The 12,787-nt window shown below is 39.3% G+C and overlaps 1 protein-coding gene across 5 annotated transcripts in view; it reads right to left on the bottom strand.

The window, feature by feature from the left end:
• Positions 1-12,787, bottom strand: part of DCLK2 (doublecortin like kinase 2) — a 79,525-nt gene that overhangs the window by 62,674 nt on the left and 4,064 nt on the right. For all 5 annotated transcript variants that reach the window (XR_009114446.1, XR_009114445.1, XM_058024147.1 and 2 more), the window contains exon 2: positions 3,519-3,853. Coding sequence is in view for 3 of the 5 variants with exons in the window: in XM_058024147.1 (XP_057880130.1) it covers positions 3,519-3,853 (335 nt within the window). In the remaining 2 variants the exon portion in view is untranslated. The remainder of the gene's footprint in view (positions 1-3,518; positions 3,854-12,787) is intronic.

Raw genomic sequence — 12,787 nt, 5'->3', positions numbered from 1 at the left:
GGACATTAATCCATGAAACTGCAACACACTGCAGGCTTAAAAAGTGTGAAGATTTAGTTTTCTTTTGTGTGTTAAATAACACAAGCTTCAGAGTTGTGTATGGGTTTTTGTGAGCTTCTCACAGGGAATTTCTCCCCCCAACTTACCACACAGTCACCACCCCACACTTTACAATTACTGAAGCTCAAAGCTTGTTCAGCAAGAAAGAAATCCTCCATTCTCTTCATAGATAACAAAGGGTTAACTTCCCAACTGGAGAAGTTTCAGTCTGACTGTCCTTGCTTCACAGTAGGACAGTGACAGATTCCAGGAAAATGCAGCCAAGTAAGGAAAACACTTTGCTCAAGCAAATATATTAGGCAAACCTCAATGTCACAAGCACAAAGACTGGAACAGCAGAAGCCTGCACTGCAAAGTTAAAGCCCAGTTACTTGTACAGAAATATTTCTCTCACTTAAAAATCTTCTCAACAATCTTGGGACGTTAAAAAAAATTGGTTGCTCAATAGCTTAAAAGTTAGAATTAAGCCCAGCATCAGAACAATTTAAAAATAGATCTGTACTTCAGGATACAAAGCACTAATATGTTAAGTTACAGCATTCATTTTGAAACTGAAGATAACAGGAAACCTTGCAATATTATAAAATCTTACAATTAAAAACCAGACACTTGTCTGTTTTCACACAGAAAAATCAAGGAAAACATCCAACTCAGGTGTTATTTTCTGTTTTACTATTATCATCAAGATTTTGCAACAGTCAAGATTAATGAAGTCAGGAGAGCAAATAAAAACTCTTTTGAAAACATCCTTTCTCTTCCACTGGTCAGAAAGATCACTGGTTTTATCACCATTTCTTCCTACACATTAAATGGTTCTAATGGAATAAAAAAAAATCACACCATAAGTTAACAGAACAATGCATTCCCTAATCAAAGGATATAAGTTTTATACATGCATGTCTTAATCATCTGAATTTCACCCCCATTTTCATATTAAACAGAAAATACAACCTAAGCCTATTCACTCAGGAAAAAAAATAAAAGTATTTCCACAGAGACAAAAATATGAAGGAGCAAGGAAAAAAATTAGAACCATGAGAAACACAAGGGCTACATTTATAGGAACACAGCCATTTACAAAATGCCTTTTTTTTAATGGTTGCCTTTCAAGCTGTGCCAACACCACAACAAACATAAAAGATCTGCCTCCCTAGCAGATTTAGAAGAATAAGCAATTACTACATTAGAGAAAATAGACTCAGAAATTTCCACCAATTGGTAGCTGGCAGCAAAGCAACTCTTTATGTGCCAAACCCCAAAAAGCCCTTCGGCACCAACCTCTACATATACCGGCAGAGAACAAACAAATTTTAAAAAAACCCTACTGCCCCAAACTGGGGTCAGCCCTTCACTTTGGGGAAAGAGAAATAAACAAAAAAGAAAACGAAACAAGAACTCTCCATCCTCCTAGGTAAGTAGTAGAAGGCTTTTATTTTTTGCCAGGATGTTTGAAGTGACAGGTCTTCTCTTTGGGGCACTCCATCTCACAAGCTCCTAAAACACAGTTATACTGTGGTTGTGCAACAAAAGCTCCTTCCCAAAGTCTGTGGGAAAGCACAAGGCTTGTCTTCCTAATGGAAGGGAGGTCCCCACATTTACACACTGCTGCTGCTGGAACAGTTCACACAGAGAGGCAGCTGCATGCAGCAACTCTCTGCAGAATGCTCGCAGTCAGAATTAGGGATTTCTCAATCCCGCCTCAGAACACTCCTACAGCTGAAGCCCAAGTTCACTGACTGCCTTTACCACAGAAGGGGAGGAGGAGGTCCTGCAGAAAAAAAAAAATTTAAAAAAAATCCTATTTTGGAGCATTACCAATAATTGGTCATCCTCACCACAGACTGAAGACAGTCATCATCCACCATGGGTGATGGCCACATGCAAGCAATGTATATGATATTTAATAATAAAAGTAGTTAACTACTTTTATTGATCCCTGATGCACTATTGCATCCTCCATATCAGTGCAGATCAGTGGGTTTCTGCTGTTTTGACAATGCAAGAAGAGGTGAATGTGAACTGACAATCCTAGCTCTTGCAGTTTCCCTTACTGACTCCCTACTTGCTTGAGAGGACCAAAATCCTGAGACAGTGTCAGAACACTTCATGGGCTAAAGAGACTCATTACTGCATAATAAATATTTTATTATGCTATTTTATTACGAATTAAATTAAACATGACAAACACTGTTTGGATGTTCCTAGGAAGGATTCTCTGTTAAGAAGCAGCATTAACAAATCTCATTTAAAATCAAACCTATTAGAAGAACTAAGGAGCTGCCACATCATTGTGCTGCCACCAAACACTGAAAACCAAGAGTTTCAGTGAAGCCTTTGCCTTGCTACATTTTCATCAAAACACAGAAGTTATTCTTTTCACATATTTCCCTACAAAAAGTGTATCTAAGCACACAGAACATAACCAGAGACAGAGTTCATACTGAGGTAATCTAAGTGCACTTGTTCTGCGATACATCTGCTAGAAGCTTGTACCACAAAACAATGTTTTTTTGGCATTAAACATTATAAAAATAGTGAAAATAAAAATGCCAGATCTCTGAACACAACTGAAACTTTTACAACTACTTCATGCAGATGTACAGGTATGCAGGTGTATATAAGTACTTGTTGAATAGGCAAGGGTATCAATGTTTAGTCAACAATACAAGAGTCTGGGTACCTGATACCAATGTGATCTACTCTGCGCCTGTCTTGCTCTATTACTAAAGTCACAATTCTGTCAGAGTTCCACAGCAGTGTCAAATAAAAGTCTCAGGTATCAAAGTCCTGCTCTATGAAGGGCTGAGTCATTAATGTGACTGATCAACACCAAGCGTGCTCCTGACACTTTAAACTGGTGCAGCAGAACATCCTGTGGGCCACCCTTTGTATTTCTGTGCAAGAATACACACCTACCACATCATTAACCCTAGCTTTGTTTTTGCAGAGATAAAACTAAAAGCAAAAAAAAGCAAGCTGCAAAGATATGACCACCCTCCCAGAATGATTCATTTTAGATACAATTCTTGACCTCAGCTCATGTCAGTTACTACCTCTGGAAACAGCAATCTGTGGAAGTGCAATGGAAGGAGACATTGATACTTTTCTTATACCACTCAGCCACTACGTGGTAGTCTGAAAACACATAGATATCTTAACAAGTTCAAATGTTTCAAATAAACTGTATTACTCAATAAACAGTCACTTTTTTGAGCAATGCAAAAAGGCTGGCATAAAAAAAAATTTGTTTTACTTGAATGTAAAGATCCACTTATTTTACGCTATATACAATTCTAATTGTGTTGTGCGTATTAATATTTTAACAAAGCTTTTAAAAGTTGATTTTTTTAACTGTCATTATTCAGAAGCAGATCAAAGCATACACAGTAACAAGAATTAAACTTATGAAAAGTGAGCATCTCAGATTATTAGATGGCCACAGCAGTTTATTCTCCTACCTGCTTCCCATCCAGTGTACAAAGTCTCTTGACTACACCCGAGTCTAACTTAATGGCTTCGGTGATGTCATTCAAGACCTGCTCGAAGGAGTGAGCAGTCTTCTTGTTCAGCAGAATCCTCACAGCTTTCCGCGGCTTTACCCCACTCCTAATAACAGTCACCAGTTTGGGTTTAATGAAGTCTTTGCTCTCCTTCACCTCGCTCCTCGAGGATGTCAGAGACGTCAAGGAGCGGCTGGAGCCAGTCCTTATGTTCACGCACCAGTTCGGGTTGACGTTCTTGGTGTAATCAACCTTGCGGTACGGCTCATTGGACGCACACACATAGCTCTCACCTGAAAAGAAGAGGACATGTTCACAGTTGAAGGGGGTTTGCAGCTACTTTGTCAACTTAAAAACTAGAAAAACCAAAAAAGACAAATATTTTGGGAGTGATTTTCCTGTATTTTGGCAAGGGGGACAGTAAATTATCAGGTTTCCACCCAAACAACACTCTCAGAGTGCTTTCAACAGGTTTCAAAAGACTCCTGGTATAAAAAATAGTGGGTGATGAGGAGGTTCAAGGTATTTCACATGTCTTTTGGATTGAGTCATTTTGTAAGTGCTTAAATTACTTGAGCTCAACACAACATTAAGAGCTTTCTCCTACAGCAAATTCCAGGTCCTCTCCTATATATCCTTCAACCATGTATCTCAAGATATGTACACCCATGTCTGTGCTTACTTTACAACAGCAAGTTTTAACAGAATAAATTTAAGCACCTCAAGACCCCTTACCCTGGAAAGGCACTTTAATCTACCAGGAGTTACTGCCTTTCTAGCAAGGACACATATTTGAAATGCATCCACATTGATATTTTTTAGACCAATGAACACCTCCTGAGGCCACAAATGAGTATTTGAGAGTATGGGAGCATAACAATACCTCTACACTTTCCCATTTTTAATTTCATTCCTAACTCAAAGCTGGTTTGCAGGGATTTTTTGGTTTTGGTTTGGGGTCTTTTTGCTCTTTTTTGTTTTGGGTGGTTTTCTTGGTTGTGTGGTTTTTTGGGTATTTTTTTGTTTTGGTGGTTTTTGTTGGTTTGCTTGTTTGTTTTGTTTGGGGTTTTATGTTCCTGTCTTTGTTTTGTTTTTAAGGAAAAAAAAGAGGAGGACTACTTGCAGCTTGTGACAACACTTTTGACACCTGACAGCAATATGCAAGATGTAATCCATGACAAGGACATCTTTAACTCTGGGTTATTTGTGTAACCCACATCCCTGAGGTGTCACAAAATGACATCCCAAGACATTCCTGAAAGGGCAGAGTATTGCCAGAAGGATAAATGGTAAAGCATTCAGAACTGACAGAATACACCATTGCTCCAGACAGGAGAGCAACCTATATCTTAGAAAGCTTAATCTGTTCTAAAATTAAAGCTACACAGTCAACGTCACTGGTGGAAGAAACCAAACTCACTTCTAACATGCACAGCAAGAGGAGCAAAGAGTAAAACATGCATCTAGAGGACAGAACTGTAAGAGTTACAAAATGTATGCCTACATTTAGATACATTTAGAAAACTTTTAAACAACACTTTTGCATTCTGAACTCCAGTTTGGAGAGCTGATTTATCTTAGAATTTGGAGAGCTTCTTCTAAAAGCAAGATACTAAACTACTTTCAAAGTCCTGAAGAATTACTGTGAGCTGAAAATTTCCTTGTTTCTTTTCCAATACTAATTACACTGCTTTGTAATTTATCTTCTATTTAGACCTTCTTGAAAGTCTACTTGCTGTATTTGAAGGAACACAGATTATAACTAAGCCAAGTCAACAATGATTTTGTTTGGAAAATTCTGGCAGCCAGTTCTGCCTCCACAAACACTACTGGAGACTGTATTCCACTCAGGTACTGGGAAACTGGGGTGAAGTTCTGTGGATGCCACTGCCTTTCCTGTACTCTTTCTCTTCACTCCTCATTGCTCCTCCTCATATTCACAGATCAAGTGGTGCAAAAACCAAACTGATGCAGATAAAACTAGACTCCTCCTCCTTCCTCCAAAAAATTAGCTAAGAGGAAGGAGGTGTTTTCAGCACACAAACTCCTTGACAAAGGGCTGCATGCTGCACATTAGCACCAACTTACAGGTAGGAAGAAAAGAACCCCAAACTTCACAGAGCTTTGTAAGGACTGTAGTGTCTAGAAGCTTATGCTGCCCCAGAACTACATGCTACATTGTAAGAAATCTCTAAGCAATCTGGTCTTATCAAACCTGAGCAAGATATTGGATGAGATGACTTCAGAAAGTCCCTTTCAGACTAAGAGGTCCTATGATTTTAAGGGTGTGCACAGCTCTCTTCCAACAGTCGTTTTTATCATCTATCCTGTTATCGCAAAACATTCCAAGATATTCAAGTTTTGTGGCAGCAGCTCAGCTACAATAGAAAGCAAAGGTTTCCCCTTGCACAGCCTCTAACACTAGATTCAAAGGACTGTGCTTGTTGTCTGGACAGTTGCCCAGTAAGTCTGTCTCCAAACCCAGAGCTGCCAAAGGAGAGGCACCTCAAGAAGCTGGCAGTGGTCACACTCAGTGGAACAGAAGAGGCAAAATCAGAAGGGTAAAACAAAACTCATGGATTGAGATAGAGACAGTTTAATAGGGAAAGCAAAAGCCACAGGGGCAAGCCAAGATAAACAAGGAACTCGTTCACCACTTCTCAAGGTTCAGCCTCCTCCAGGAAAGCCAGGCTCCATCATGGTAATGGTGGCTTGGGAAGCCACATGCTTAACTCTGAACTTTCCTCCTCTTCTTCCTTCTTTCCCCAGATTTATAAACTGAGGGTGATGTCATATGGTCTGGAATATCACTTGGGCCAGTTGGGGTCAGCTGTCCCAGCTGTGTCACCTCCCAGTGTCATTTCCCCCAGCCCACTCACTGGTGGGATGGTGTGAGCAGCCAAAAAGGCCTTGGCTCTGTGCAAGCCCTGCTCAGCAGGAACAAAAACATCCCCCTGTTATCAACACTGATTCAAAAACAAATACAAAACATAGCCCACACCAGCTACCATGAACAAAATTAACTCTATCCCAGCCAAAGCTCTGGGGACCATCTCTCCAGCTTTTGTGCAAAAGAGCTTTAAATAAATTCTACAAAGTACCTCAAAATTCACCATCATTGAGAATGCTCAAAATTATCCTTTCTGACTCAAAACCAATGTACTTCCTAGACCATTAAAAAAAAAAAAAAAAAAAAAAAAAAAAAAAAAAAAAAAAAAACAAGCAAAAAACCCCCCCAAAATGCACAAAAATAAGATAATTCAAAGTTAAATCTCGGCTGAAATTTAAATTAACAAAGTTTAAAAAAAAATAAATAAAAATTAAAGCTACTCAGAAACAGTCTCAAACTTGAAGTGAATTAATTGTTTTACATAAAGTAAAGGTAGAGGACAAAAGGCCCCTTTGCTTAAGGATTTATCATAGCAAAGTTTCAACAGGCAGGCTGGCTTTGTCTTTTACAGACTCATAATCATAACTAGAGCATCTCCTTTGTACTATCATGGAATGTGATCTATTATCTGTCACAGCTGTACTACAGTACCCTATAGGGCAGCAGAAATTGTACTTCTACAAAATTTTCAGTCAATATTAATCCAAAAGGATCTATGTTTCTTTAAAATAGCAGTGTAAGACTGTCTCCTACTACTTCCCTTGCTTGATGCATGAATAAAACAATTGCTTGATTATCTCAGTGTTGTGATGCAGATTTCTTCTTGCAACTTCTTTTCCTTTAAGCAGAGGCCACAGTAACAAATGTCAAGAAGTGCTTTCAAGTTCAAACAATGTAATAACTTAAAAGAAAGAATTTCAATTTATTTGTTTCAGCTGCATTTAGCCAAGCCTGAAGTTGAAGCACAAACTATTTTACCTTAGAAAAAAAAAGATAAAATCTGCCAAAATGAATTGAAAATTTCCTATAGTTGGCAGATACAGGAAAGTATAATTACTTGAGAATATAGTATATTACAGATTGTTTAGTAAGTGCTTTAAAGTCCATGCCTGCTTTTATATACCAGACATATAAATAAAGTTAAGTAACACAAGTTTTGCATGGAAAACAGATTTTACTACTACACCTGCGAGGCAGGCACATATGGCAAGACCAGAGCAAGGGCTGCAAGTGAGAAAACACATGCACTGAGTGATTTTCTTGTTTCATGATTTAAAGGATAAAGTTTGGAAATTATTACTTAAATCTCTAATTATTTTACCTCAGCCAGGACTTCACCCATGGTTTCTAAGTTCTATTTAAATACAAAAAACCCAAGAAGCAGTATCATTAGGAAGCCAATTGCTTCTCTCTGGATAAAGAATGGTTTTCTAGGAATGAGTTAACCATTTATTTGTTTGACATAGGTATACAATTCAATACTTACCAGATGAAAATATGTAAGGAAAAAAATGTCAGGAGTAACTTAAATCACACTTATAAAGTTAACTCCAGGAAACTTTCCTACAGAATGGTGTGTTTAAAAAGCACACCTGAGAAAACACCATCACTTGACAAGCAAGCATTAAAAAGGTGTGCTATTGTTTAAGTTATTGTAGTTATCCTCCAAAGTAAACAATGCCTTTATGTACATCAGTTTGGAAGAAATATCATGTCATTTGTAGAAGTATTATCTGCTTTTTACATTAATTTTTTTGTAGGTAAGAACCTGAAAATATATATATACCATATATATACACCATATTTGCTCACAGCTTTTATGTATGACCTGATTTTAAATCTGTTTGGGATTAATTCAAGTACACACTTCTGATAATCTCCACAATCTTTCAGAAAACTAATATATGTAAAATATAACACACAATACTTGATTTTTGAGAGTCTAGAAGGGTTGAACCAATCAAATTGCTTTTAAACATTGTTGAAACAAACAGATAAAATATAGTTAAAAATCACAAACATAAATAAATTTGAAAGTCAGTTTCACTGACTGTCTCGAATGAGATTTTCCATGGGAATAACCTAAATGCATATCATCCCAAATAAAAAGGAAGTATTTTATGAGACAAGCAGCATTTTGATCAGGCTGTAGCTTTTTTCTTTTTGCATCTACCAGCCCACGAAAGCTGACACATTTCCAAAACCAGGCATAAACAATAATTCAAATATTTAAACTGTTGACTTTGATATGGTCAATTTTATGGTTTGAAGGTCCACTTTCCATTTATACTCTTGAAAGACTTTAAAGGTAAGCATACCAGCTTCAATTAGCACAGAGTAATAGCAATTACATTATGGAAAGTAAATACCATGTCTCCAGCTCACAACATTGGCATTACCATGAATCAGGTTCCCCAGGTTTCAGACCAGAGCATGAGTTTAGTCTCTAATATTACACTGATATTTGCAGGTAAAGAAGCACAATAAAGAGTAATGCAGCAGGAAGATCTATTTAGCAATGTTTTCTTTTTTTTCCTTTGGATGCAGAAAATAATGCAACACTTCCAGACGCAGGTGACATCTGGGACTCGAGCCCAGCCAAACTCTTCCACAGCAGAAAGCTCAACCAGGCTGCAGAGCAGTTTTGGCAGAAGTCTGAAACCTCCTTATAAGTTCACAGCATAATTTCAACAGAGTGTATGTACAATCCATCCCATGATTCAGGACAGCACCCAGAGCAAGCTAAAGGTGCCAGCTCTTCCATGAAGAAATCCTGCTACCATCAAAAACTCCTCAATTTGGGCACAGGCTTGCTTAAAAAGAGAAACATCTCCTGATATTTTGGGTCACAATATAATCAGCAAATGGCATAAGTCTACTTCTGGTTTTCCAAGTCTTATTAACAGTAGAAAATCAGTTAGAAAACATGGAACAGTACCTATTGACAAGGAAACACTACCTGCCTCTCAATAATTTAGCTGCAGTGAATTAATAACCACATGCACTATCATGAAACAAGGTGGTTTAAGAACAATGTAAAAGGATTCCAGCATCAGACAGCCACCAGTCTAAACACAACTTGCCATTCCCTCAGAGGAGGAAAATACAGATGATAAACACAGAAAATGGAAAAAGAGAAAACAAGACTACATTGGTCAGTCTGACTTTCAAATAGCCATAGGTCATCAGCTACCTAAATACTGGTTTGCTTTCTTAGAAACTCATCCACAAAGTTTTTTATTTGTCATCTATTTCTTCAACACCAATCCTCAGGAATGTGCCTAGCTCACCTTTCAAGATAAAAATGCATGGATTAAGGAGAATAGAATGTACACCTAGTAGATGAGGGGAAGGCTGTGGATGTCTGTCCAGGGTCTATCTAGACTTCAGTAAAGTGTTTGACACCATCTGCCACAGCATCCTCCTAGAAAAACTGAGTGCTTGCAGCTTGGGTGGGTGGAGTCTTCAATAGGTAAAAATCTGCCTGGATGGCTGGGCCCAGAGTGCTGTGGTGAATGGAGATAAATCCTTTGGGCAGTTGGTCACCAGTGGTGTCCCCAGGGCTCCACCTGGGGCTGGTCCTGTTTAACATCTTTGTGGATGGTCTGGACATGGGGATCAAGTGCACCCTCAGTAATTGTGCAGAAGACACTGAGCTGATGTGCTCAGGGGATGGAAGGCTCTGCTGGAGACCTGGACAGACTCCATCAGTGGGCTGAGGACACAGCTGCAGGAAGCTCAAGAAGGTGAAGTGTCAGGTTCTGTGCCTGAGCCATGCAGTGATACAGGCTGGGTGAGGAATGGCTGGGGACAGAAAGGGACACCTGGGGTGCTGGCTGACAGCAGCTGAACCTGAGCCAGTGTGCCCATGTGGCCAAGAGGGCTGATGGCACCCTGGCCTGGGTCAGCCAGCAGGACAGAGAAGTGGCTGTTCCTGCACTGGGCCCTGGTGAGGCCACACCTCGAGCGCTGTGTCCAGTTCTGGGCCTCTCACTTAAAAAGGACATTGAGGAGCTGCAGAGTGTCCAGAGAAGAGAAACAAGGCTCAGGAAGGGTCTGTAAAACATGTCTTAGGGGAATGGCTGAGGGAGCTGGGTTTGTTTAGTCAGGACAAGAGTAGGCTCAGGCCTCATGGCTGTCTACAACTCCCTGAAAGAGGGCTGGATGGAGGTAGGGTCAGTCTCCTCTGCCATGCCCACGGTAAGAGGAATAGAGGAAATGGTCTTAAACTGAGACAGGAGAAATTCAGATGAGATATTAGAAAAAAAAAAATCTTCTCACTATTAGGGTGATCAGGCACTGGAATAGGTTCCTCAAGCAGGTGGGGCAGTCACCATCCTGAAGGTGTTTAAGAGGCATTTGGATCTGGTGATAAGGTTAAATGGTTTAGGGGTTACAGTGGCAGTGCTGGGTGGATGGTTGGACTGGAAGATGTCAAAAGTCTCTTTCAACCCTGATTATTTTATACCTCTATATGAACTATTCTAAATTCAGCCATGCAATATTAGATACTAACAAAAAAAGTAGGATGCATCCTGCCCTTTTGCATCACAAGTGTGATACGTGCAGTTTTGAGGGAACAAAGCTGCCTCACCATTTGGGGTTCTTCACAGCACAAGTTTTGTGAGCCAAACCTCACTGCTAAGCATTTAACAAATAGCCTAGAAATATCCAGACCTTTTGTCCTTAACAAATAGAAACTACTAAAGAAATATTTACAGATATTTACTTTTCCCTAGCGCTAGGTTAGAAACCAACTGTTTCTAACCTAATGCATGTCACATATGCACATGTTGCAAACAATAAAAGGAATTAATTAAGTGTGCAACACTCAAAAATCCTAAGTAGGGATATTTGAAACAAAAGTATCTGAATAAGATTTTCTGGCTTGCTTTTTGCAAGAGTAATAAGCACTGTCTCCTGAAAGTCACATAAAGGATCACGTTTTAAATGGCATTCTGCATAACAGAGAACAGTACAGCTGACAGGTAAAAACATCCCTAAGGAAGGAAAACAGTTTCCATATTTTTGAGGCTGTGTTCCCCTGTGAATCCCATAGGACAGGGCAGGTATCTACACAGATTTCACCTATTCACCTTATGTTCCTCGGCTTCTTTGGGTGCAACTCTTTAGCTTCAAAGCCACCAAAAGCTGCTTATTTAGCACAGCAAGGTAGTTATTAAGGCTACTGACCTTCTTTCTAACTTTAGGAAACTCACCAGGGTACCCTTTCCGTGTTCTGTAACACAAAGCCAAGCAGATTTCCGGAACAGCGTATTTACAGCATATGTGACTGATCTAAAAATAAAATAACCCCTTTTATGAAGGACTGGGATATTTCAATTTCTCTTTCCTTCCTTACTCTGAGCAACTTCCCTCTTCATCAGTTTCATACAATTCACTTACATATCACCTTTAATAACCCTGTATAAGTCATGATCTTTCCTCATCCACAGCACTCAGAATTCCCCATGCAGTTTTTAAAACCTGGGATGACTGGGATTTTAGCAGATGACTGCTATTAGTTCTCTTTTGATTTGATTTAGACATTAAGATGTGTAGATTACTTCCTACAGGTTTTCACAGAACAGCTGAGATTGGAAGAGACCTCTGGAAGTTCAGCCCCCTGCTCAGGCAGGGTAAAAGCTCTCGGAAGACAGTCAATGCCAGCTGGTATCAAACACACCTGACACCATGTGCCTTCTTCACAGAAACTAAAAAACTCTTTTCAGGGGAACTAGAATGTCCCCATCCATGAAACTAGGAGAGAGATGGTGATGGAACTGTTTTATTTTACTTGGATGGAAGTGAACTAAGAATTACTTCTGCATTTCACATCCACACCCCATCGCTCCAGAACTGTGTCAGTACAGTGATTTGAACACGTATTTGGAAGAATATGCTCTCAGTGTTTTTTAATCCTTCTTTCATCCTCCTTTTTTACCCTTATTTGTTCAACTTATTACATTTGCGTCTTGTTTTTTAAAGTGCTTCAGCTTCTGGCTCTAGCACAGGAGGGTAATCATACCTTTTGAAATGAGCAAAAATACGAACTGCCTAATTAATTGGTGCTACCATCTGCTTGCCCTGACAAGAGAAAAGATATTCTTGACCTAATACAACAGCGCACATCAACCAAAGTCACAGGCACTTCATGCAGGATTAAAATGTAATATGCAGTAACAACTATGGTCTAAGGCAGAAAAAACTTGGATTGTTCAACGCCTCATTTCAAAACACATTCTCTAACTCTGTGTTAATGAGGCAGAGCTCTGTAAATCAGATATCGCCCTGTGCTACGTGTCCTGGCCGTGCATAAGGACTGTCCTGCCTCAAA

Source organism: Melospiza georgiana, chromosome 5 (genome assembly GCF_028018845.1).
Source record: "Melospiza georgiana isolate bMelGeo1 chromosome 5, bMelGeo1.pri, whole genome shotgun sequence".
Taxonomy (NCBI): domain Eukaryota; kingdom Metazoa; phylum Chordata; class Aves; order Passeriformes; family Passerellidae; genus Melospiza; species Melospiza georgiana.
The sequence above is the reverse complement of the archived record's forward strand: the minus strand, read 5'-3'. Positions and strand labels throughout refer to the sequence as shown.